At 44.7% G+C, this 27,061-nt stretch overlaps 1 protein-coding gene across 6 annotated transcripts in view; it reads right to left on the bottom strand.

The window, feature by feature from the left end:
* LOC149361179 (monocarboxylate transporter 12-like) overlaps positions 1 to 27,061 on the bottom strand; it is a 194,183-nt gene that overhangs the window by 38,604 nt on the left and 128,518 nt on the right. For 3 of the 6 annotated variants that reach the window (XM_089572607.1, XM_089572609.1, XM_089572610.1), the window contains exon 2: positions 16,402 to 16,504. The exons of the other annotated variants lie outside the window; for them this stretch is intronic. In XM_089572607.1, coding sequence (XP_089428733.1) covers positions 16,402 to 16,504 — 103 coding nt within the window. The remainder of the gene's footprint in view (positions 1 to 16,401; positions 16,505 to 27,061) is intronic. 6 annotated transcript variants of the gene reach the window in all.

Here is a 27,061-nt window from a genome sequence, read left to right as displayed (position 1 = left end):
ACTCGAACAAACTAGAGATGCCAGCCCAACGTGAGGGCGGCAATTTCACTGATGTAGGTTATCCCCCTCCCAGTATGTTAATATAATATGTTAATATCCCTCGCCCAACGCCACGCTCACGCAAGAGGAAGCAGCCACTCTCCGGCAGCTCCAAACGCCCACATTCTCATGCCCCGCAATATTGGCCAAAATTCATCCCGATATATACTCGACAGATTGCAAACGCTGCGGAGAGTATGCTAACCTCAACCACATCATGTGGGCCTGCAGTAAAAACCCTTTAAGCGGAATAACCACAGAAGAGAAGTGGGAGACAGCGCTGCGAAGCTCGGACCTTTGGCAACAAAAGTTGCTCACAGAGAGAGCTGACCAGGTCGCAGAGATCCAAGAGATCAAGGCCACCAAGCGACAGTAGCCCGCCTACTCCAGAAGAGAGCCTTCCTCTTAGAAGACTATAAATAAAATTTATTCTCTCTCTCTTACTGTTTTTGTTGACTCTGGCGTCCCTCAGGGCTCAGTGCTTGGGCCACTCTTGTTTATCATTTACATTAACGACATCGTGAAAGACATTCCAGTTAATATTAAACTATATGCGGATGATTGTGTGCTATACTCCGAAATTAAAAACATGTCAGATCAGGTAAAACTTAATGAGGCTTTTCAGAAAATTAATGCCTGGTGTGATGCAGGGCAGATGCCTATCAACTTTCAAAAAACCGTGTATATGAGAATCACTCACAAGAAAAGTCCACTGATGTTCCAATATTCATTTGATAACAACATTCTTTCCGAAGTCTAACACTACAAATATCTAGGGCTATGGATTACTAACAACCTTGACTGGACTAAACACATTGATCAAACTGTAAATAATGCAAACCATAAACTTTTTTTTCTTAGGCGTGAATTGAGACTTTCCACACCCCGAGTTCGGCTTATAGCGTATAAATCGATTGTCCTTCCAATATTAGATTATGCGGCAATAATCTGGGATCCATTCACCAAAAAAAACGTAGATAAAATTTAAAAAATACAAAAGAAAGCAGTACGTTTTGTTTACAATAGCTATGGACGCACATCAGTAAGTGACCTCTTAAACAGGGCTGCTTTAATATCTATAACCGAAAGGAATCGCGTTGCTCGACTAAAGTTCTTATACCAATTGGTCAAAGGTCATTTTAAAATTAACATTGATGGACTAATATCCTTCTCTTCAGGTTATTCTACAAGACAACGTCACAATCTTACAATCACCCCTTTCACCCAGCGTAATAACTGCTTTAAATATTCTTTCTTTCCTCGAACAGTAACGGAGTGGAATCAACTTACTAACGACGAAGTACTACAGCTATCTGTAACATCATTCATCGGCAACCTCAGTGCACAATAATGTCCTCTGTCATGCATTCCCGTTTCCCATTTTTTTTAACTGAATTTAATATTGTGATCGTTTTGGTGCTCTTTCTTCATTTAATTAATTCCCTGTTGACCATGTTCACTGATGACTTGATAGTAGTGTATTTATATGCCCCAAACCTTAGTGTACCTTTTTGTTGTGTTATGTCATTGAGCCTTTCATTTTTGCTGTTGTGTTTTTGTTGCTAATTATTAATTTGTGGCCTTTGTACTTTTTTTTCTTAATATTTGTACTTACCTATTTTCTGTATGCTCACCCTGCGAAAATCCCTTCCTGGGATTGCAGTATTAATCATCATCATCATCATCAGCCTGACTACACCCACTGCAGGGCAAAGGCCTCTCCCATGTCTCTCCAATTAACCCGGTCCTTTGCCAGTTGCGGCCGCTGTATCCCCGCAAACTTGTTAATCTCATCCGCCCACCTAACTTTCTGCCGTCCCCTGCTATGTTTGCTTTCTAATAAATAAAATAAATAATCCAAAGATAGACACTGCATGGGCAGCACGAAGCGGTCCGCGCAGCTGCCGCGGCGACGGCGGAGCGCGCGATGGCAGCTGCTGCGAGTCACGTGGTACATCACGTTGTTACTTACGCAGCTCCGCTCCTCCAATTTAAGGTTATTCGTAAAGGCGCAGTGAAATCGCCGCCGCTAGGCAAGTAGAGCTTCCGCTTTACAACTGTGGAGTAAATGCTATTCCCTAATTTTGAATAATCATTCCTTCAAAAATCTCAACAGCAATAGGGCTAACACAGAAGCAAGTTGGCTGATCATGGTGGAATGTACGCGCTACTTGGAACAGAAGACACTAGAAGACACAAGTGGGCTTGTGGTGCGACTCGTTTTGTCCTCTTGTGCCTTTTCTCTGAAGTAGCGTGAATACTCCATCATCTCAACAGTAACCGAGGGAACAATGCGTATAGGATTGGTCAAAAGTTTTCAGGCCTTGGGGTCTGTTGTTAAGCATTATAGTCGAGCACTTGAGAACTCTGTAAATCTACCAAGGTTATCAGAAGTGAAAATGATGCTTCGCCTATACCGTTTCCGATTCGTTCGGTTTGAGACCGTTTGAGATTTTGAGATTCGGGGGTGTTGAAACTGCTCCTCTGCATGGCTCAAAAGCAGACCATGTGTCCTGGAAACTTTTGACCAGCCCGCACATTCATGAAAGCATGTAACGTTGAAATAAGCACTTTAACATGCAGTTGTGCTGCATAGTGCTCTCGGCGTGTACACGACGTCATTCAAGGACTCAGCTATTATAAAGGGACGTTAGGACAGGACCAATGATTGATGAGTCCTGCCCCATGAACGAAGAGATTGAAAAGCGCGGTAACCAGCTGTCGGCAAACATTTCAGTGAAACAAACATGTGCTCATGGCAGTACGCACGGGAGACAAACGGGGCCAGTGACACAGGAGCGCAATTATCTGGGCAGTTTGGTGCTCGTGTGTGTGTGTATGCGTGTGCTGTGTGTTTGTGTGCGTGCGTGCGTGCGTGTGTGTGTGTGTGTGTGTGTGTGTGTGTGTGTGTGTGTGTGTGTGTGTGTGTGTGTGTGTGTGTGTGTGTGTGTGTGTGTGTGTGTGTGTGTGTGTGTGTGTGTGTGTGTGTGTGTGTGTGTGTGTGTGTCCTCTTTTGCGTTTTATTTTATTTTCACTGATAAGCGGCACTGCGGAATCTGTTGATGTGTAACCTGGGGATAGTCAGCACGCACGTGCGCTCCTGCACGCCGGTGCTAACAGTTGCGTTCTGTTAGTGCCGCCTTTTCCTGTTTGCTAGCCCTACGCAAATATGCGCAGAACGTGAATGGAAGCCTGTTGTTCGCAGTCAGGAATCTCGAAGATGTTAACAGCCGTGGAGGTGTCGGTGAAGGATTCCTTGCGTGTTAAACGGCGTAACTATTACCGTCTTGTGTTTACTGGAAAAGGCGCCGAGGTTGCAGAAAAGTCTTTATCCCCCTCCTGTTCCTTTCCCTGGCGCAGGCTCAGCTGCAGGCTCAGCGGCAGGCTCAGCTGAGCCGTAATGAGTAGGTGAGACGAGGAGCCACCAGAATGCACCACATTCATGGGGTGAGCGGGAAGGCTTAGGAGTGGGCGTTTTTAATGTGCAGGGGGGGGGGGAGGATTTGAGCAAGAGAAAATGGCGGGTGCCGTCGTGCGTGAGGCGTGTCACTGTAAGTGATGCGAACCCTGTGGCGTCATCACAACCTGCCTGCCGTGGAAAGTGGAAACCTGCTCACAGAGGCACGTGTTAGTTTAATTAACGGCTGGGTCCAAGGGGTTGCTCATGAAGAAGCAACCCTTGTCTGAAAATCCCCACCGGCTGCTGTGTTTGAAACAGACTCCTGCCGGGACCCTGGCGCTTCGCTTACGCGCCGCACCACTGCGCCAGGCATAGTATGACGGCTCCCAGCGGTCTGTGTATGTAAAGTTCAGAATCTCCACTTCCTCATATACGGGTACTGACATATTACAGCGTCACCCCCTTAAGGCGGAGCTACAACAGTATCAGCAGAAATAGAAAATGCTAGCGCATTCAAACTCTCCACCAACGATTGCTTAAGAGTTTTTTTGTTATTGCATTATTTTTTATTTATTTGGGAATACTGCAGAGTCAGCTGACTCCAAGCAGGAGTGGACACAAAAAAAAACAATTATAAGAATCAAGAATACAAGAATACAAGAATACAAGAATACACGAATACACGCATACACGAATACACGAATACAAGAAACAATACAAGAATACAAGTACAAGTACAACTTCACCCCAACATTTTTAGGTTTTTAATGAACTCTGGCGCACTGGGACTGTCGACAATATTCTTAGGTAATTTATTCCAAGCGCGTATGGTTCTCGGAAAAAATGAATACTTAAAGGTATCGTTTAGGGGGCTATATTCACGAATCATTTTCCCGTTATCAAAACGCGAGCTTGTGCGTAGTGTGTGAGGGGTAATGAAATTATGATTGTTGATGTCTATTATATTGTTATATATTAAATACAAGTATTTTAATCTGCCTTCGGAACGCCTCGCTCGTAGTGTCTCGAGACCAAGATAATCAATCATTTCTGTCACGCTGTCAGTGCGTTTATATTTATTACAAATGAATCTGGCCGCGGTTCTTTGAATCCTTTCTAATTTGGAAATATTTTTCTTTGTATAAGGGTCCCATAGACACGAGGCATACTCCAGACATGGCCGAACCAACGCTTTATAGGCTGCTAGTTTCACGTGCATGGGGGCTTTTGAAAGCTTGCGTCTAATAAACCAGAGAGATTTAAAGGCTTTGGTGCAGACTGTATTAATATGAAATCCCAACTCAGATTGTGTGTAATAGTAACTCTGAGGTATTTAACAGACGGCGATTCCTTAAGTGCAGTGCCATTTACAGAATAAGAATGTTGTAAAACGGTTTTGTTCCTGGATATGCGGAGGACTAAGAACTTATCAGCATTTAAAAACATGTTCCAATTTGCGCACCAACCTGAAACGTCAGCAAGGGCTTTGTTAAGTTTAATTTGGTCAGTTGCACATTTAACAGAGGTGTAAAGAACGCAGTCATCTGCGAAAAGCTTTATCTTAACATCACTGTGTATGACTTTTACGATATCATTAACATAAATAAGGAATAAAATCGGTCCCAGAACCGAGCCTTGTGGTACCCCTGATGTCACCTGCAGTGCCTCCGAGCAGTACTTGTCAACTTGGACGTACTGATACCTGTTTTCTAGGTAAGCCCTAATGAACTCGATAAGTCTGCTATTTATTCCCATGTCGTAAAGTTTCTGTAATAATTTATTATGTGGCACTTTATCAAATGCTTTCGCATAGTCTAAAAATATAGCATCAATCTGTTCTTTGTTATTAATCGCGAGTGAAAAATCATGGCATGCACTAAGGAGCTGCGTTACAGTCGACAAACCACGCCGAAACCCGTGCTGTGCGTCTGATAACAGTTTGTTTTCTTCGAGAAATACGGTCAAGTGTCGGCAGATTATATGTTCTAATATTTTGCAACTAGTTGAGGTCAAGGAAATTGGACGGTAATTGGATACACTCAGGCGATCAGTTGACTTGAATATGGGAATGATACGAGCACCCCTCCAGTCTGCCGGAAGAGAACACTGTGCTAGTGACGCGTTAAAAATGAGGAACAAGTAATGCGAAATCCATTCCGCGTAACGGTGCAGGAAAACTGTAGGAATGTTATCGGGGCCGCCCGATTTTTTAGCATCAAGGTTAAGGAGCAAGTTTAAAATACCTTACCGACTCACAATGACATCAGGCATAGAAGAAAAATACCCAGCAGGCTCGGTAACAAGATGACTATCCTTCTGGGCGTATACGGATTGAAAGTACCTGTTAAATTCATCGGCAACCGGTTTTGCCTCTGAGACTGGGCAGCCGTCAACCATCAACGAAATACTATTGGATTTGGTGCCACTTATATACCTCCAAAATTTCCCTGGTGCTTTTTTCATGAAATTGCCTAAAGTTGTACTGAAGAAAGTGTCCTTAGCCTTTTTGACCTCAGTTTTCAGCGCTGCGCTTAGAGTGTTAATAGCAGGGTCTCGAGACCGACCTGATCGTCTCATTCTCTTAAGCTTTCTTTTCATGTGTATGATCTGTCTCGTAACCCAGGGGTTTTGTTTCTTTTTCTTAATCCTCTCAGGAACAAACATGGCAATACAATGAAGACAAATTTGCTTGAATTTACACCACAAAACATTCACATCTACGTCAACATTAAAACCGTCCAAATTCATTTCTAAACAGTCCAGGATGCTCTCATCGTCTGCCCTGTTGAAATCTTTCACAACAATCACAGGCTTGCTTTTGCCACAATACCTTTCAAAGGAAAAGGTGCCAAATACTAAGTTGTGATCAGAGAGCCCGTTCATCACATCAACAGTGTCACATTTGACAGCGGAACTTATAAACAATAAATCAAGAATATGCCTAGTGGTTGCAGTTATTCTGGTAGGGTCAGTAACAATTTGAGCTAGACCACATGAAAATGCAGTGTTCAAAAGAATCTCTGAGTGCCTAACATTCATGCCCATCGTATTCATGGTTGACCAATCGATGTTCGGCAAATTGAAATCCCCAGCTAAGAAAAACTTTACGTGGTCACCCCGAAAACGCTGTACATAATCGTAGAGTTGCTCGAGAAATGCAAGATCTGCCGTAGGAGGGCGGTATACAACACCGGGAGCTACAGAGTTACCGTAAAAATCAATTTTACAAAAGATGCTTTCGTGTTTAGGAATAGCTGGCAAAATTGTCACATTAATGTTTTCCTTAACTACAATAGCAACTCCACCCCCTCGGGATTGCCTGTCACATCTAAATATTTTATACGATGGGGGGATGATTTCATTATCGAGCACACCGGCGTGCAACCAGGTCTCCGTCAGCAGCGTGACATGCGGGTCAAGGTCATAGAGCAGCGCTTCAAATCCGACACTTTTATTCACGATACTCTGCACATTTAAAGAAAGTAACCTTAGTTGACAAGTGTTATTTCCTGGTCATTTGGGTGCCCCGTTTGCGGCCATTCGCCGGGTTCTCACTCGATTTTGAGGCAAAGCCTGGTTTTCGTTATCTTGTGCAATGCGGTCGTCTGAATCTGCACCGGGCCCCACAAGCTCCCGTCTTTCGTTTTTTTCCTCATCCCACACGTACGTCACCTTGTTGAGAACGAGCTTATCGTACTTCAGATACGCTTTATCTTCAGGCGTACTGAAGAGGTACTGAACAGGTAATCGCAGCCGCTAGGCAAAAGAGAACAACATGACAGTATGTTGGAAGTTTCTGTAAGAAGACCAAGAAAGACGAGAGGCGGCTATCCGTCAAGTCCGCGGAATGCATTGGCATTATTTCTGTAGGAGCCGAAAGGACTCGACAACACAAAAAGAAAAACAGGAGACAGGTCGCTATTGTGCCGTTCCGGCTGTTACAGCGATAATGTCCGTGAGCAAAATAGGTTCGTTTTAGTTTCTTCTTATACATGAGCATATATGGAAGCCTACTGCGTAAGATCGTTTCTCGACAAGAAACGTTGGCGCGAAGACTTATCTCGATCATTGACGTTTTAGATATCAACACTATTATAATCGATGACACCACCGGGTTTCTCCTGGCTGTCTGTAGAAGGCAGTGAGGAGCGAATTCTTCGTATGGATTGCAGTGCTTGTAACTTCAGTAGCTCCTAATTTCTACAAGCCCTTACTTAGCGCCATGACGAGTGTGATTCTTGCGAGAAAAGCAAAATAGATATGCTGCCCTCGAAGGAGGCTTCGTTCTTCAAGTTAGGCCTGATTTCGAGAGCTCCTATTTGCGGTGGCCGTTTATATCTGCGTATCAACATGTACTGATGCAGAAAGAGGATTAAAATTTTAACAGCTCAGCTTCTTTGCTTCCTGGCGCTCCATTTATTTTTGTACCAAGGGCCTCAATTCGCCAATGCGGATAGTGTTCACTTTTCAGGAAACAACAGCACCGATGATAATCTAATGCGAAGAGTAGTAAGATACAATCATAGCACGATACGACCATAGAATTCAAGTAAATTTAACAACAAAATGGTTCAGTTTTGTTACGAACGAATCCGTAAATTCGAATAGCGTACAACAGTGTGTAGCATAAGGTTAGTTCCTCTCTGGGGGATAAAGGAAATCTCGGTAAATTTATTTTGTTTATTGCAATAAACTTTACTGCCACCTTTGCAGCAGACACCGAAATATTATATATGTCAGTTTCGCACCTATCCTGGTCTCCAAATACCTTCTGTCCGGCCCCAAAGCTGCTTAAGGAGTGTCTGCATATGCAAGTATTTGCACTCTTTTCAAAATTTTGCTTCACTTTCATTCGTGGCATCATGGAGTATATAATTAAAAAGCCTTTCACAAAATGAATTCTAAAAAAGACAGAAACCTCATTGGTTTTTAACACACAACATTTAAAGGTTGCTTGTGCGTTTCTCCAAGGCAGCTCTGTTCCAAAATTGTTATTCAAGAAGGAATGTTTACTGACAGGCCTTTATTACAAAAATAAAAAAAAACACTTGTGGTGGCTCAAAATCTATCATTTTAAATTCTTTTTATGGCCTGCTCAGATCTCTGTGATTTTTATACGCTCGGAGCAGTTTTCGCAGAAGAAAACGTTTTGAAGTAATACGCCGCCCCCTTTTTGGAGAGTGCGCCAACAACACTGCGGTTCCTATATAAGCGCTGTTAATATATATGAAATGATAGTGCAGGCCTAACGAGACAGTGACAGCTCTACAAGGGGATTTCTATCAAAATCACAATCCTTAAGTGCCTCGAAAAACTGCGGCTTTCCTCTGGTGCTGTTCTCACATGAGCTGCTAGGGAAGCCGGGTGTTCTAAAGAGCCCTTACAGGCGTGATGTTGAGATTCTTATAGCTTAGGCATTGCTTGATATGATTATCATATGAGACCAATCGATGAAAGATAGCATGAACGCAGCCGGTAAAAGGTATTAACGAAGATTTATGCTCTTCTTTACTAGTGACACAATGATAGTCGAAACGAGACACGCGTACAATTAGGGGCCCTCGACTCCTACTGAGAAAAATGAGCACCTGGGAACTTCTGCAATGCCGTGAGGACCGTCGGAACTGTATTACAGTGTTCTAGTTTTCCCCTTCTATTGAAAATACGAGTGAGGCGTAGCTTACTTTTGAAGTCATTCTTCACTGCATAATACGACCGCGGGTAAGTACTGCAGTGGTTGTTGGCTCATCGACGGGGCGATGGGAGTAGCAGCTCGCAGTTGGTTACCCTCCGCAGGGTTACATAGCATGTAGCGGCGTCAATGCAGAAACAACGCAGAGCTGCGGTGACTGATGGTGAAGGGTCTACAAAACAGGTAAAGGTTTGACGTCTCCGGGCGCATTCCAGCTAGCTTGACATGAAATGTAGCAGAGGAAATGAGGCGGTGTACAGTTAATCTCACTGCTTGAAAAAGAACCGTATATGGGACGTTGCACTCCGGACTTGAGCAGCAAGATTATAAACTGTTTTCGACGCCGAATGTTGTGCTGGTTGCCTTGTTCGTAATCCTGGACACTGGTTCCCAGTCGAATTTGAGCTTTTTTTTGCGCATGTTTTTAAATTTGCACTTGCCGAGACTGAAAAAACGCGTTGAGGTACATTTAACACTCTGGGATTAAAAGGAAGACAACAAAGCTAACATCACCATCATGAAGTGTACCGAACTTTATTCCTGCGACGATTCCATCGCAGGTTTATCGGGGCTGATAAGAGTAGCGCGTACTTTCCTATTAACACATCAGTGTTTCCTTCGTTCCTTTCGTAAATGCACAAGTTGAGAAGAATTTTTTCGTTTGGACGTTCTTTCTGGCTATCTTTCACCCTTTATGATTAATGTGCATGAAATTCAGTCCTTTCAGAAAGTGTCACCTCCTCCAGTCATTTGGCATTCATTGCGGAATCAATCGTTTCGTGCTCTTATGGTAAGAGGAAGGCGCTCGATTGATTCCAATTACTTTGTCTTTCATCAAGGAGAGAACTGTAAATATTAAGTGTCCTCGGTATAACTAGCGCAGAAAGATATAACGTTCCTCCGTGCAAACTATGTGTGCCAGCTGCGAGGCTCGTGTTGGGCTTTTATATAGCACGTGATGTTGCGTAAGGTTCCCGTGCTATGTTTCACTGCTTTCCTCGTCCTGTCAGCGCTGTGCCGTGTGCAAGAGAATGAACGCTTGCCAACTCGTCCCACTCAACATCCTGTTCAACCCTATGGGCATGCGTTTCGTGCAGCAATTGGAGGCGGTTGTTTTCTTTTTTACTATATATGCATAACGAAATGAAGTATAACAAGGAGTAAAAAATATGCTACAATGTCTTTCTTTAGTGCATCACCGTTCAAGGCTATTTTAAGGTATTGCAGTCGACCAAGAAACAGCTCGATGCAATAGATTACAACCCTCTGCAGAGGCCTAGAGAAGTGGGGAACCCGTGGACAGGGGATTTAATCCCTTTCTGGACTCGATACTTTAAAAAACTATCTTGGATATCCATGGCTGGTACATTCAAAAATAGTATTTCCGGCACCGCTGTAGGATACAGAATGGGAATCGATTTCCGATACAGATACTCGATACACCAGTGAAATTGCCTTTATTAATAAAGCTGGTAATATGGTTAGCTAAATTAAGAAATTCATCGGTCATTTCTGGAACCTTTAGAGTATTCTGTATCAGAAAGGGTTAAAACGATTACGACCGCATATATTTGTTTAGCTCCACTGCCGGCGCAGCAGGCACTGGGCTGAAGCCACTGGGACGTTCAGACGATAATTTCCATAAGCAACCCAGCTAAATCTTTTCTTAAGCTAATGTTGTTCATGCGAACCGGGCTATGCGCACTTGGATACATGCGAATAACCTTGAAGCCATTTCTGATGTTTATCCTTTTTTGCTTCAGAATTTACCGATTCGCCTCTGTCTTTGCCCTGGGGGAAGCTCAGTATGCTTGGAAAAACCGTAGAGTTATTTCCGCAGCACTGTTTTTAACAGACATTTGAAGTCGAACATTCCACATTAAAAGCTAGAAGGAAAATAACACAAATAGAAAGACTAAATGTTCTTATTACCCTGAACGTATCTCGCTAATCTCTGTTGTTTACAGCATTTCCACGAAACACCAGTAGAGTATAGTCCCGCGATGCGGTCATGTTGTAAGCGAAGCCAATGAAAAACGCCTGTCTATAGGAGGAGATGAGTGCGTTGGCATGTGGTATTTGTTGAAGGCACCTTTTATCAGCAGGCAAATGCGCAGCATAGCCAAGTCCACTCGAGGATCCGGACGGTACAACAAAGAAACTCAATTTTCACAGGCGTCTCTTTACAACTATGAATTAGTGTATCGCTTTCTACTCCATACAAATGGAATGTGTCACGTGATGCATTTGGCGCTGGAAGCGCTACCTGCCCGATTGGCCCGCGTTTGGAAGAGTGCATGAATTTTATCGGGCTGAAAAATAATGTTTTGTAAGCTCCTGAGCATGACGACGAAATTCGCTATTTCTATTGCAAACGTAGCAACTTAAGATAGGGGTGAAAGAGTGTTGTTTCGACTGCAATAAGGAGCCTGTCTCCTCGTTCATTTTGTCACGAAATGTGCGGGAGCGCAAGGAATAAGTCGTCTATCTGTCAGACGACGAACGTTGGATGAGAGAAGACTGATCTCGCTAAAGGCATTGCCATAGTCTCTTCCTAATCGTGCTGCATCGATTTTTTCAGTGCACTACCGCCTGAGCAAGAGCTGCTGGCCCAAATTCTGACTCCCAGCTCCGTCAAAATGCGCTCCAATTTTTTTTTTTTGAGTATCGAGTATCGCTAAAATCCACGATACACTGAAAATGTATTTTGGATATCGATCCTCCGATTCTTTACTTTTCTTTGTAATGCTGACACTCCTAACACTGGTACACATGATGTATCGAAAGATAGTATCGAAGATGCGTGTACCTTGCATTCATGCCAGTTGAATCACGGCTGCGGTGAACACCATTTCGATGGCGGCGAAATGCCAGCCATGCCTGTGTATAGTGTGATGCCAATTGGTATTAAAAAACCCCATGATGGTCAGAAGTACTTCAGGGCCCTTCGCTACGGCGCCCCTTTCTTTCTTTCTTCTTTTAATGCCAAAGCGTTACTTGCCAATGTCGGTGAGGTATTGTCCGCAAAAGGTGTCGGCAGCAGTTGTGGCGTTCTCAGAAGATGTAGGATCAAACGAATGGTTGTGGTCGACACAACATGCTGTGAGCATGATGCTCAAAAAAATTATGTCGATAGTTTGATTAGTTAATTATTTAGAGGCAAAAATGCCGAAACATCATCGAAATAGCGCGGACATCGATATACTGAGAGGACGGGAAAACAACCGCGGATAGCAAAATAGTGGAAAAATAAGCAAAGGAGTGAAAATAATGTTTGAAATCTATTGAAGTGTGTTTGCTAGGTGATGATTAATCGATGAACAATTTTGACTGACATAGATCAATTAATTAAGTCGTTGGATGGTCGAATAAGCTGCACGGGTATATAGCAGGTGGACGGGAAAGCTGCGATGGCGCGAAATTTTAAAAACCAAAATGCGTGATTGAAGTCAATATGGGTTTTAACAGAATGAATGTGAATAATTAAGATGATTAATTACGAAACATCAAAGAGAGGAAAAGGGTGTATGGAGGCGTAAATGCTTCCGCATTCTCCCAATGAGGGTTGCCGCAGTGATCTCTAACGGTTCATCGCCTCCTCCGTCCCCTTCGCTAAGGGTGCGGGTGAGGTGGCCATTGTGAGACACTTGCTGCGCGTTTTTATTCCTGTTACAAATTTGTTTATTATTTAATTACATTACAACAACCTGAGAAAACAGGGTTCATTGACTGTTCACCACCCTTTCCAGGAAGATGTTTATGTATCTAGCTCTTAAAACGGGGCCCCATGCAGATCTTACTCTTTTTGCTTGTGCGCGCTTTCTTAATGAGCATAGCTTTCTTATAATGTGCGTATAAATTTCCCAGCGCGCCCCAGACGGCGGGCGTGCCCTACGTCATAGCTGTTCGCATCAGCAGAGAACATGCGCCGTGGCCGCGCAACCCGCAGTGCGGTCGCGGACGCAAAACGAGTGCAAGGTCGGGGCCAGACGACGAGGGCGGCCTGTCGCGGGGCCGAGGTGAAAGCAACTGAATGGGAAATGAGAATCGTATTTCCATACTCAAATAGCACCAAAGTGAACGCGACAATGTGCGCTTGGAGGCCGCCCGCATCAAATCGTCCCAAGACCATGGTTTTAGGTCAAGGTCCCAAACCACTACATTGTGAGCCAATAGGCAATCAGAGTGCTTTCGCGACCGGGGGCATATCTATAGGCAGGCTTTTATACATAGTTATTATGTGGCGCGAACCCCTTGATTCAAAGGTTTTTCATCAGGGGCCAGGTCGCCCGCGTAAATGTCGGCGGAAAAGCATCTACCTGCTTCCATAGATCGAGTTTAGCGTGTACTAGAAGCGTATAAACCCGGATCATCTACTTTCCAAGTTTGACAAGAAACCCTTTCACTTCCTTTCTCACACCTCTTCTAAAGAAACGCAGCAGCCTACCAGGACAGTTTAGGTGTTCTTTAGACAGGAACAGATTATGCGCGTGGGCGGAATAAGGCGGACCTGTAATCGTCGGTTACAGCATCTGTGCTAGAAACAAGGATGTCTCAAGGGGTTGAAGTACAGAATCGGCTTTCGAGGGTTGCCATTTTCCAGCGCTTTATAACTAAATGTGAATAGCTCACATCGGCTATATATTGCCCGAACTCACTGAATATTGATCTACAAATCGTATTGAAGCCTTTTTGTTGTGTAATTATCTTTCTCCGAGACGAGACTGATTCTTCAAGTTACAGCACATGGTATGCTAATTAATTAATATTGTTAATTGGAGAAACATGGGAGAGGCCTTTGCCCTGCAGTGGGCGTAGTCAGGCTGATGATGATGATGGTAATGATGATGATGTATGCTTTCTTAGTGACTCAAGTGTCCAAAGAATATAAAAAGAAACTTCCCAGAAGGGCATAAAAAAAGAAAAGCAGTCTTTTATCCCTCACTTCAAAAGCACAAATTTTTTGCAATTATTGATGTAACTTTTAGCGCTATTTCTTCTTCATGAAAAGGACTTCAAGACTACACGCCTTAGAAGAATGTGGTTGCTGGGCCGCAGTGGCAGCGACCGTGGCTGGGCAAAGTTGGGTTCGCCAGTCACTAGCGGGAGCCCACTGAACGCGAAGTGTACAGAGCCAACGGCCATGCTGTGAAAATTTTAATTTCGGTACTTTAGAGCAGAGCGTCCAGTACTTTCGCTATAAAGGTACTGCTAAAAACTCAGCGCTCTTCAAATTCCCCGCGTCATTCTTTACGTTATAGATGATGATGATGACAAATTTTTATAGCGCAAGGGAATCTGTGGCCAAAGAGCGCCCATGCACAAGGTTTTTTTTCCCTACTTGTAATGAGGTCCAAGAACCCTTTTTCTAAGCATTTCACCCCAAATAAGCCGAGCACCAGACCAGGGGAGCGCTTGTACCCACTGTAACACCGGTGGGTACCCAGCGGCACTAAGGATCGAACCCCACACCTCCCGCATGCGAGGCGGATGCTCAGACCACCAAGGCACCGCTGCAGTGTCTTTACAATGGATAGCACATAGTTTACCCATATAGGGCTGTTATAGAGTTACATTATAAAATATAGAGTTGTATAATATTTTGTGTTGAGCTGACATTGCTGAAAAGAATTTATACAATGTTTTTAGCAATGTCACCATAACATAATATACTATGCAACCTTAATGAATGTCTGCTTTGGTAACTAGGAATTAATATCCGCCAACTGTTGGTTCGAGTGGCCTATGCTCCAATACTGCTTACGTTTAATAACCGATCTGTACGCGACCCGCTTTCAAATATTGAGCATGAGCCGTGCTCTTTCGTAAACATGAATTCAACAACGATGCACCTCGAGTACTTGCTCCGTTTTAATTTAATTTCTTCTCACATCGATTTCCTCTCGCTGTTAACTGTGCATTGACATGGACAGGTATAAGCTTCCTACAGCATCCCAGAAACGATAAGCGCCTCTCCGAATGCAATACTACGCCAGGTCTAACCGCTCGTCGCGTGGTCCATAGACGTCGCGTGGTCCAAGCTCGAGTAGTAACTCGGGTCAGCTCGGGTAGTAACTCGGGTAAGTTCGGACGAGCGTTCGGACGAGCAACCTCTCGCCATCTGCGCGAGAGGTTGCTCGGGAACAGCAACATGGGTCGCGAAATCACGACAGGTGGCTTGGATAGAAAGAGCCACCTGCCAGTGCAGTGGCGCGTCGCTCAAGCGCTGCGCCACAGCGCTGGTAGTGGTACATGAGGACTCCCCACCATCTATGAATCTTAAGTAGGAATTACCAATTCAGCATACATGGGCATTAACCAACTAAAGATATCAAGCCACACCCCTAAGGCGGAGTGCCCCTCCATTTGAAGAATGAACACCTGCTTTCGCAGGTCTACTCGGTTTAACAACGCTAAACCCCTATAAATTTTTTCTTACTGGCGCAATAACAGCGATGAGTACCTTATGAGGGTCAAACACATCGAAACGCATAGATCTCTTCAAAGGCACAAGTTGGGAAACCGAAGAACTCAGGCACTGTCAGAGCAAATAAGCTCATGACCGGCGAAGACAAAAAATGCGGCTTATGAAGGAATAAAATAAGCCTTCTGTGATTGACGTTTCCGCGATTGCTCAGACGGCTCGTCTTAGCCAGTGCCTCTAGGGAAAAGCATAAAAAACTGCCATCCGACAACACAGGCCTGCAGCACAGTACAGGTGACCGCAATCTCAAGAGGTTCAAGTGTTGATGAACTATGACATTATATTTGCGATGAGTAACAAGAGCAGGGAGCGTTCTCAGGGCAATCAAGTCAAATGAGTTTGACGTGGAAACGGGGACATGACCAAGTTTAGTGATGTATTTGACAGAGCAGTAAGTTCTTTCGGTGACAAAGCCGCCGACGATGTGTCAACGCTAGGCACACTGAATCGAGCGCCTTTACAACCACTTTTTTATTTCGTTGCACTTATCTTTGCGTTCGCTGAAACATAAGCTTGCGATTTTTCAACAACCAACCAAAATGAACACATTACAGTTTGCCCACCCTTCCGTGAATCATTGTTCCTAAACTCTAGGGATCATTGACGGCCATCAGAAACGCAAGCGGGAGAATTCATGAATAAAAGATGGCATCTATTCTTGCAGCAGTCCTGCAAACGCAATCGCATGCGCTGAACGTGCGGTTAGATGGTTCATGCGTCATCGCCCACGCGCCCACTCAAACGGAAGTAGCATAGAGAGATAGAGAGAGAGCGAAGAGCACACACTTTTTTCCGGTTTGGGCTCGAGCATCCCTTGCTCAGCATGGTGTATTCCTGCGCGACATCATTCCGGTATGGCAGATTGAAACGACATCGGATTTCCAGGAAGCTGGAAGAAAGAATATGTGTCACTACGCACGGCTTGCGTTTTGGGGCCACATTGGCCGCTCATCTTTTGTTCTTTGCGAGTGGTGAGAGCAAAGGGGGAAGCCAAAGAGGCCGACGTTACAACGAATGGATGCAATCGTTCCGTAATATGCGTTATCAGAAGAAAACTGTACCCAGCAACAGTATCTGCAATTCTGCCGATCAGCACGGAAATGTCTCGTGGCAAAAACACTTCGGCTCTGTGAACTGTACCAGATTTACGCCATAGCCGTATCGCCGTAGCCGTACATAGCCGTATAAGGCGCATTATTCGCGATGCTTACCGCGAACCATAAGTAAATATGAACATCTTTCTCCTTATGCTTAGCTCCTGAAACATTTCTAATACATTGAAAGTTGTTATGAGGCAGGCATACTGTGACATGTCCTTTGCATATATGGAATCATGAGCATCGATGGCAGGTTTTCACTGCTTTGTCTTCGTCTATCCACAGGACAAACAGCTGCCCACTCAGAGACGGCTAGAAACTGAAGCTTGCCTTGATGGGAGCTTGACTTTGCGGCGAAATCAAGTAAGCAAACCAACCAGTGGGAATTTCTTAAACGTCTACGTTTTCGCGCACAGCTTTTCTTACCGGCTTTTGGAACTCCACTTCGACGCTTAGGTTGCTCACTACGTGCTTTCGCTTTTTGTATCTACCCGCATGCTTACTTGCCTCGAATGAGCATTACTGTAAGCTTAACGTGGCGCCTAACCTTCTGCACTATTGAACAAAGTAATAAATGTGATTGATAGGCTGATGAGAAGCTAATAATTTTCATATCGCTCACAGCAATCACTTCAGGGGCAGCTGCTAGGGCGTCATTTGAATGTACTGACTGTTAAAAATGGTTTTATATTCACCCATGTTCCATCTTCTCGTCCAAAAATTTTGAAAATTCAAAAATTATAAGACACTCTTATGGAAAAATTAAAGATAATGGTCCGTTCCTCTGACATGCAGCAAAATCTTTTTTTTAACCGTTTTCATCAATCGCATCGAATAGTTAAGACTGCCATAGAAAACCACTAGGGAACGCTTTTGACGATAGCAAGAACGTTAACCGATGAAAAAAATAGACAACTTCCGTCGGGTTATCTGCGGATATAATGATTGTTATAGCGAATATATTGATTGTTACAGGATATATAGGCTGTTATATGAAAAAAAAAATGTGTTCATAAGCGCTTTCCTGTTCTAAAACGCATTTGTCCAGAACTGCTGGCTATGCGGCATTGTAAAGTTTAAATGTACCTTTTTTGTTTGTGATTGCGTGGTGCCATCAGACACAACCTACGACACTATCAAGTAGCTACCGACTACTAAAGACAGAGGACCGAAAGACAGGACAATTGAACAAAACATTACAAAAAGTGGCCCCGGGTTTCCAATATGAAAACGTTCATTACAAACGTTCAATACATGTAGTGTTTAACAGGACGAATAGTTATTATTGTTAAATTATTGATAGTCGAGATGATGCCGTTTTGACAACCATGTCCACCAATCCCCAAACTTTAGTCTGTTTTAGGTAACTCATTTTGAGCATTTCTCCTTTTGAAGCAACGCTTGAAAATGAGAAATCGTTTCTAGGAGTGCTTAGTACATGCACCAGTGCTCCCAATTTAAGAAACTCTTGACATTCTAGAAATGAACAAAAAAGCGACAAACCGCTGGGACGAAAAATGGGAAAGGGAGCTAAAAAAAGAAGTGACTCACTCAAGGTCGGAGTTCAGAAAGTGGTCACGATGTTTCGGCGTTTCTTAGTCGCGGCCGAGCATTTTTCTCGCTCGATGATAGCAAGAAGTTCACCAACCGTGCCAATGATGAGCTAGAACGCATAGGGCGATGTCGTTTACAGACCAACCGCTCTCGTAGCGATTCGTGCTAGACGACGTCGCGGCTGTCAGTGCCCGCTGCGCAGATGAGTGACGAACCTGACGATGGAGCCGAACAGATGCTCCCAACGGGGCCACAGAGATCCAGGATTTCCGCGGCATATGTGGCGCGGGAGACGCGGGCGCACGCTACTCTCCGCCGCACGTCCTGTGTGGTGAGAACACCGCCGTCTCTTGTTTGTATTTGGAGCGCTCGACGGAGCGACGCATCAACGGAATGACTCGGGACGCGCTTCCTAATTCAAATGCGCTTCGAGCGACGGGAAAACGCTGCGGCTTTGCAAGAGAGGGAGAGGGAGGCGTAGAGTTATCTGCAATGCAACGATTCTGAGAGCGGAGAATGATCTTCCCCCTCATTTTCTATCCCGTCGACACGCGATGAGCTACCGACCCGTGGATATGTCTTAGCTTGTCTGCGCTTATCGAGGAGTAGTAGTGCAGCATTTCGGGAGCTGTTATGGGGACAGTGAAATGAAATAAAGATGCTACCATGTATTTGTGAAGGTTGAAACTTTCGATGTTGGCGGAGGCCTCTGAATACCACGGGAAACAATGCCGGAGCACTTAGAGTGAAGCTGCGCTCGAGCGTACCGCAGATTAGTACGTAGAGGAGTTGCTAAGCAGGTGTGTATTTCGAAAATGCGTGCGCATCTCGTTCGCATGGCATGCAAGACAGCGCGTTCTGGCAAGGTTGCACACAACGGCCTCGCGAACATGGTCCACCTATGTTATTTCTAGATTGCGATATATGTATACGGGCTGGTGACCCCACTGAAATCGCGGCCTTGGTATGAGAGCTTGTTGGTGCAGCTATCATCTGGAAGTTATTTTCCAGTCGGCGCCAAAGAGGTGCGGCCAGGATGTGAATGGGTGCGAAAGGAAAGACTGAGCTGCAGTGAAGGAGGTGCGAAGTGAAAGGCAGAGAGAACCCATGAAGAAAGCTTCGCATACAATCCGGAGAGACTCTACGGCTTCAGATACTGTGCGCCGGCGCGTTATGGAAAAAGAGTTCGTCCGAGAACAGCTGGGCCGTACGTGATGGCGAGTTTCCCGGCGTTAGACCTATTATTGTGCAACCAATACGGCATATATTTAGGTGCACTTGTAATGCGCACCACTCGGTGTTTGCGAGACGTGACTTTGTAGGCCAGCTGGTTGGATGCATGGTGACGAGCTCACAGGACTCTGCCCCGTGCAAAACTAGGTGACTTGTTCGCCATGCATTCTGTAGCTTTTGCAGCAACGCGACCTCCCAGAAATATCTGCTGGTATTTACATCTAAAATTGGTCCAGTGTAATGCAGTTTCTCGGCAGCTACCATTTCACCGTCGATTGAAGCCACGGCGACCTCTTGGACTAAACTGTCTTTGCGAAGAAGTTATCTCACCGTAGGGTTCCATAAGAATGAAGAAAAATTCGATTCGCTTAACCTCCCATGCAACGAGAGCAAAAAACTACATTGTGCTTAGGGCAAACATCTGCGGACTTTAATTATGTTTGCCTAAGGAGTAGGCTTACCTTTTCGCTTAATAGAAAAATATAAGGTTAGGAGAAGGTAAGTGACGCCAACCAAGTAAAATACAGGAAAAACACGACGTTTCGGGACCGGCTCGGCCCCTTCTTCACGGTGTGACTACGGGCGAGCGCAGCTTGGCTTTTTAAGCCCCTGTGTGGAGGACCTGCGGGTCAATGGCCGCAGCCCATGGACGTAGGATGAGGGGAGAGTCCTTCTCCTAACATTAAATTTCCCAACCAGACAGACTTCTGTCAAATGTTTTCTTTTGAGAAAAATATAAGGCTGGTCAAATATAAAGTTTTTTTTGCTTGTTGTTTCACTTATGTACTAATATGTCAGAGCAACTATTTGCTCTTGTGATCTGATTGTATGCGTTGCTTTATTTACTTGATTTCTTTAAAGGTCTTCATTAACACCCCCAACGCCATCTAACGTAAAAATGTATGACAGAATTGCACCTTTGGGCAAATCGGATAGGCTTACAATAGGAGTAGGCAATAGGAGTAGGCTTACCTTTTCGCTTAGTAGAAAAATATAAGGCTGGTCAAATATAAAGTTTTTTTTTTGCCTGTTGTTTCAATTCTGTACTAATATGTCAGAACAACTATTTGCTCTTGTGTTCTGTTTCCGTTGCTTTATTTACTTGATTTCTTTAAAGCTCTTCATTAACACCTCCAACGCCATTTAACGTAAAAATGTATGACGGAATTGCATCTTTGGGCAAATTGGATCGATTTTATTGTTTCTTATACAGCAGGGAAGCACCGGCATTAACTAGGCACAAATTCTACAAAGAACAGGGCCCATTTCTGTACGTATTTTATGCGAAGCATACTACTTTAGCTACCACTTCAGCCCTTCACCGTGGTTATGCGCCTCCAAATCACGTGATACATGACGTCACACCACGTGACACGATGACGTCACGACAGTAGAGAAACGGGGGCCCACCTCGCGCCGTCGCTGTGGTTGTGCGCCTGCAAATCACGTGACACATGACGTCAGACCACGTGACACGATGACGTCACGACCGTGGAGAAACGGGGGCCCACCTCGCGCCGTCGCTGTGGTTGTGCGCCTCCAAATCACGTGATACATGACGTCACACCACGTGACACGATGACGTCACGACCGCGGAGTAACGGGGGCCCACCTCGCGCCGTCGCTGTGGTTGTGCGCCTCCAAATCACGTGATACATGACGTCACACCACGTGACACGATGACGTCACGACAGTGGAGAAACGGGGGCCCACCTCGCGCCGTCGCTGTGGTTGTGCGCCTCCAAATTGCGCGATACGATGATGCTTCGCATTCTCCAGGCTTAACCAAGTTAAGCCTCAGCCTTTTTATACACGATTGTGTCCTGTCCCACTTTTAATCAGCTCGTGGGCAGTTGTTTAAGCTAGCTTCCCGTCCCCTCTCTAGCCGGTATACTCTCTCAAAAAAAAAATTCTGCCGGAACCGCTTTTCTTTTTCCTTGATGTAGTGCTCCTTTAAGGCATCTGGAAGTTCAACTAAATATTACAGCCCTTATCCTTTTCTTCGTTCATACAGAGGCAGGAACAAACAGGGGCTCCATCCGACCCCTCCTGCTATTGAGCAGAGAAGAACGAAGATATGCCAAGGTCAATGACGGGTAGGACGGCATGAAAAATTCCCTTATTCATGGTTTGCAGTGCGATGATTACGTACTAGACAACGTCCAATACCCTTTCTTTTCTCTCATACCCTTATTTGAGACGTTTGAAAGCGCAGCAGAATGAGGCCCGCAGATCTTATTCACAAAGTAACAACTTATTCGCCGAAGCTTGCCTATGCTAGAAATGGTGCTCCGCTAGGCCAGAAACGAAATTGCATCGAAATTTGTCGCCGCTTCCCCCAGTGTTGACATTAATTCGAAAGCGGCCTGTCTGCCGACTTCTGTAATGTGCGCACATTGACCGCACTTTTTCCTTTTAGTGCGAAGGCACTAATACGCGACATATCATGAAAAACCGATGCCTCTCTGAAGCCTCTAAGATACGTGCAAAAATAAAATAAATATTACCGTGACTGGATTTCCAACCTTCAGTGGCGCTAAAAATTCAGCTCCGCTGGCCACTGCAAGACTACACTACGATATCGCCGCAGCCGATCACGCCTCAGGTAGTTGTTGTTGTTATTGTTGCCTTGGTGGCATGGCACATACCCACGCGGGGGGATTGGCCAGGGTCAGTGAGGAGAGCCCAAAGAAATTGGTCCCAAGCAAATGGATTAACTTTTGTTGCCAAGCTAATGATTTACTTCAACACACTCTCGCGCTGTGCATTGCTCGTCGTCGTCTTCATAAACTTCCACCCGTCCGCAAAAGTCACGAAAGGAAAGAAAACGCATAGAACTGACACCTAGGAGGGGTTAGTGGAGGCCTAAATCGCACCTTGAGCTATGTTGCGGTAGTGTGCGCTGTTTGCGTTTTTGAATTGTCATAGTTTTGACAGAAATACAGCAATAGGCCGCCAGTATTCATTGGGTTCATTGGCGTTGGCGTTGCCAAGGGCATTGATTTTGCATTGATTTTAAGGAAAGGAAAGGCGCATAGCATTCTCTCAGGGTCAGTGGGCCACTAAATCGCGATCTCGGGTACGTGGTGGTGCTGTCCACCTAAAAAAGTGCCTTCGCACAATATTCCATGCTTAGCAATGCTAAACTGCCTGCAAATTTTTTCGCTGGGTTCAAATTCCTCCACAAGCTTTTTACCGTACTGGAACAAGTCAATCACACCATAAATCATACGCGCTGACAGCAGGGTGAGCAGCCAAGTGTTTGGATCAGTTGAGTGGAAAGAAAAAGCGTATTTGAATTGCAAACGATCTTCATGTTCGGCACGCTTCATGTCGCACTGATAGCGAAAGTCGGAGCACGCAGTTAAACCACCGCCATCTGCCTTTTTTTTTTTTTTGGGGGGGGGGGGGGGGCAGTGTGCGAATACAAAGAAAAGCACGAGGCAGTTTTAGTTACACGCTTTTGACAGAGGCTACTAGACTCAGAGGACACAGTCGCGGAAAATCTTCTCGCCCTTCCGTTCTGGATATCTCGCCCTCTGTTTCACATTTCGAGAGTATGAAGGTCTATAAACAATTAATGCCCGTTTTAAAACAAAATGAGGAAACAATATCGACCATCGTTTTTCATGGCAGTGTGCTCGTTTTACAGCACATACAGGACGAGTCATGTTAGTCACCACTGCAGGTGTCTATAGCTATTCTTCAGTTTATTTCCAAAAGCAACCCTCTGCTTGAAGAAAGGTGTGTGTCAAAAGAACAGAATTTGTGAAAGTTTTAAGAAGCGAAGAAAATTAATAAGAAAGTTCATGACGTATGCGCGCGCTGCGGCATAGCTGCATATGCAGACTGCTGTGAGTCAAGTGTGCAGCGAATACAGCTTCAGGAAGGTTGTTAATGAAATCCGCATAAAGTTAGAATTAGCGCCAAAAAGTAAGAACGAAAAGTACCAAGAAATTTAAAAAATTTATTGGGGTCCAAACATTGAGCGGTATGATAGTCACGCACACAGGAGCAAAAAAAGGAAGAAAATTATTACGCAGGTTTATTTTATGCACGTACAAAACAAGACAGCCCTAAAATATTGTTAGCAGCGCAGGATAAGTTGTATATAGCAAAAGTTACTAAGTTTAAGCAAGCATAAGCCCTTCTGACGCAGATTAATATCTAGCGTAGAACTGAATGGTCTATATTGACCACTTTTAGAGGTCATTCATTCATTCATTCATTCATTCATTCATTCATTCATTCATTCATTCATTCATTCATTCATTCATTCATTCATTCATTCATTCATTCATTCATTCATTTTATTCATGCACTAAGGTGTACAAGAGGAGAAAGGAAAGGCCATTCTATGACAGCTTAAGAAGTCGCTAGCCCCGAAATGCAGAGGCAGCGGAAGAAGAACACAGAACAATTCATTTGCATACCTCGATGGAGATAGCTGTATGCAGATAGTAGGCGAGGGTTACAAATACAAGCTCCAACCTTTTGCGGGACATTACGGGCGAACGGTACCCCAGACAAAAATTAAACAATTAGCCTGCAATGATGGAGGTACTATGATGGAAACGAGTAGAATGCACACGACAAGCACTTCTAAAGCATTCCGTTACTGCAAAGTGGAATATTACAAAGGTTCATTAATTTACTTTTCGTACTGAGTGTAAAAAAAAAACCTAGAAATTCCCTTTTCGTCACTGCAATCATGGTTGCCGCTTCGCGTTTCAATACATTCATAATTACTTTGGGTTTAAATCAAACTCAACTCACTTTTGATCGGTCATGTTCCTTAGCTCCAGGGACAGCCGCTAAAGTACGCCTGGCCAGTCCTTCAATAGCAGTACGCGAGCGTCGAAAATACGGCTGCACAGCGTTCGGTGACGGAGCCGACTGCCGAACCATACCCGCGAACGGCAGACCCTTTGTGCACATGCATGTGCGTATTCTCGCCTCGTACTTCCTCATACGCCCCTGTACAGCCGCTTGTTCGATCCTCACGGCAGAGTGATATAGAATTTGTCAGGTGTACGGTGCAAGGAACGTTTTACAAGAGTTGCTTTTGTGGATCGCCGAACTACAGCTTCTGCGTTCGAGCTCGATTCCATAAGAAGAAAAACAATAAGATTGGTTGCTTTCGTTTTGTGCGGTTCAACGTTCCAAAGCTACTCAGGCTATGAGGGACGCCGTAGTTGAGGGCTCCGGATAATTTTGACCTATTGGAGCCAGAATTATTTAGGTTTAAACGAATTAAAATTGACTTCGTTCTGTGCCCATTATGAATAAAGTGATCAAGAAATAGTTTTACCAGCAGTTAAGACGTTAAACGTGAAAGCAATAGTGATGAGTACAACAAGTAACTCTCAAACAGCAGCAATGAGACTGAGCTAAAAATGTGGATAGGTAAGTAAGTGGAATTTAATGCCCCCAATCTGCCCGCCGGATAGAAAAAAACACTGTAGCAGAGGACTCCAGACCAAGTTTGGTCACTACAGGTCCATTAATGACCACTGACGTTGCACAGAACACGGGTGGGTTCGAATTTCGCTTCCGTAACAACGTAGCCGCCACATCTAAAATTCGATCCTGACACCTTAAGTCCGACAGCCCAACGCCATAGCCTCGGAACCACCACGGCGCGATTTAATCTAGACATTTGTGTTCTTGACAGAATTCTTGGCGGTGGCCTGGATCACTGTTTCGGCCATCTCAGCCATCTAGTGCTGGCCTATCCATGACAGAATAGTCCATTTTCAGGTCTGTGTGGCAACCTAACTTCGATGGGATGTGCCGCAAGCGCTGTGAACCAAAAATAGAAACAGCGCTGGCACGAACAGCAGCCATCTGTGGGGCGGTGGCATCCGGCTTGCAGGCCAGACGAGCAACATGAAGCCGGCAGAATCACAGACTGCGCACAATTCGGAAATCTCATCTTGATTTACTTGCGGCTCAGACATTCCTCGCGCAGCGGCACGCCGCCGTTGTCTTCCGCTCGAAATACATGACACTATCGTTATGCTGCAGAGCGTTATGCTGCGTATGCGTTATGCTCGGAGCGTTATGCTGCGTATTGTTCAGTGCACACATACTGCAAACATTACACAGAGTCTTGGGCGAAGAGAGGGGACAAATGAAAAGAAATGGGTATTTAAATTCGACCGAATGCAAGACAACATGCCTAGGGCTGAAATTATGGCGTAAAGAAAGTACTGAAAGCAAATTGAACAAACGGCCACGACTGCGGCAGTACAGACACTTCCGGTGGAAGTAGATTGCAAAGATATGTGTATTTAATGAAACAGCTATAAAAATGCAAAATTAACAACATACATGATTTAACGCCAAAGTTCTGCTTTAAAGTCGAGCCCACATATGTCGAACTCGGATATTTTGAATCATTGGCGATATCGAAAACACTGATTACCGCCTTGAAAGTCCCGTGTAAAAGTATTGGAAAGTAGTGCAGTCTATCGAAATGGAATTTTGCCTGTAATTTGGTACATAGAACTGTAAGTCCCACACCTCCAAGTGGCGCTTCTCTGACAGCGCCATCATGAAGTGAAGTCAACCTAACTAAAGCATTGCGGCGGCACTCTCCTGATGTGCTCCGTTCGCGCTGCTACCGAGGGCATTGCGGCCACCAGCTGTGCTTTTATTTGACTGAGCGATTGCTTTGCTTATGATGTAAAGGTAACAAGATTAGACATCTTATTATAGGCAGTCTCTAGCTCCAAAGAAGCGTTCACTTCGGCTTCGATACGCAGAAAGTAGCTACACCTAGCGACCCATGCGCTGCCAGCACATCGGCGGCTGGCACGTCGCTGCAAGAACCACAACATTACCGCGGGTCAATATCTCTTTGCTTGTAGGGTAATGCTACCGGTATGTACTGCCATTTTTTATATATCGTATTATGGATATGTCCATCTAATTCGCAGGCCCCTTCGAATTAAGTATATCCGGGTTCAACTGTAACTTCAACACAATTTGGAAAGTGGTCACCCGGCCGTAATATTTCTACGAACAGGTATTACAATGCACAAATGCAGGTAAAACCGCAGGTTAGGAAGCATTTTTCAATAAACTGAGAAAGGCGTGCGTGAGCGCACAGTCTTGCAGTTTGCAGCTTGGGCACCCAAGGCATTCCAATTTCGTGTCGTTTCAGGATATTTAGAAGCACTTCAACGCGTTGGTCTTAGATGAGAAATTTCAAATACTTTTGGTGTAGTATTATCGGGTTGCACGGGCACTCGTAGGTTTAATGATTGTACTTCTGTTCATTGCTGTTTTATAACTTCACTGCATATAAAGAAAAATTTGTTCTCTAGCGGTGTCGTCGTCCTCATAATTTTTGCATGTCCGCAGACCGCAAAAAAACACGCATTGCAGAAGCGCATATAGCAGTCCGCCAGTGACTTTTTGATTTTCGCCTGGATAATATCAGAGACCAACCACGTTTTAAGAGAAGTAGACTAACACATGCGCATTTGTACCTTACAAATTGCATATAGGCCCGCTGAAGTTGCACGACAGTTTTTTGGGCTTGCCTTGGTGACATG

This window comes from Amblyomma mixtum, chromosome 2, assembly GCF_055824585.1.
Source record: "Amblyomma mixtum isolate Tamu chromosome 2, ASM5582458v1, whole genome shotgun sequence".
NCBI lineage: Eukaryota > Metazoa > Arthropoda > Arachnida > Ixodida > Ixodidae > Amblyomma > Amblyomma mixtum.
Note: the sequence above shows the minus strand (reverse complement) of the source record. Positions and strands in the feature narration are given on the sequence as shown.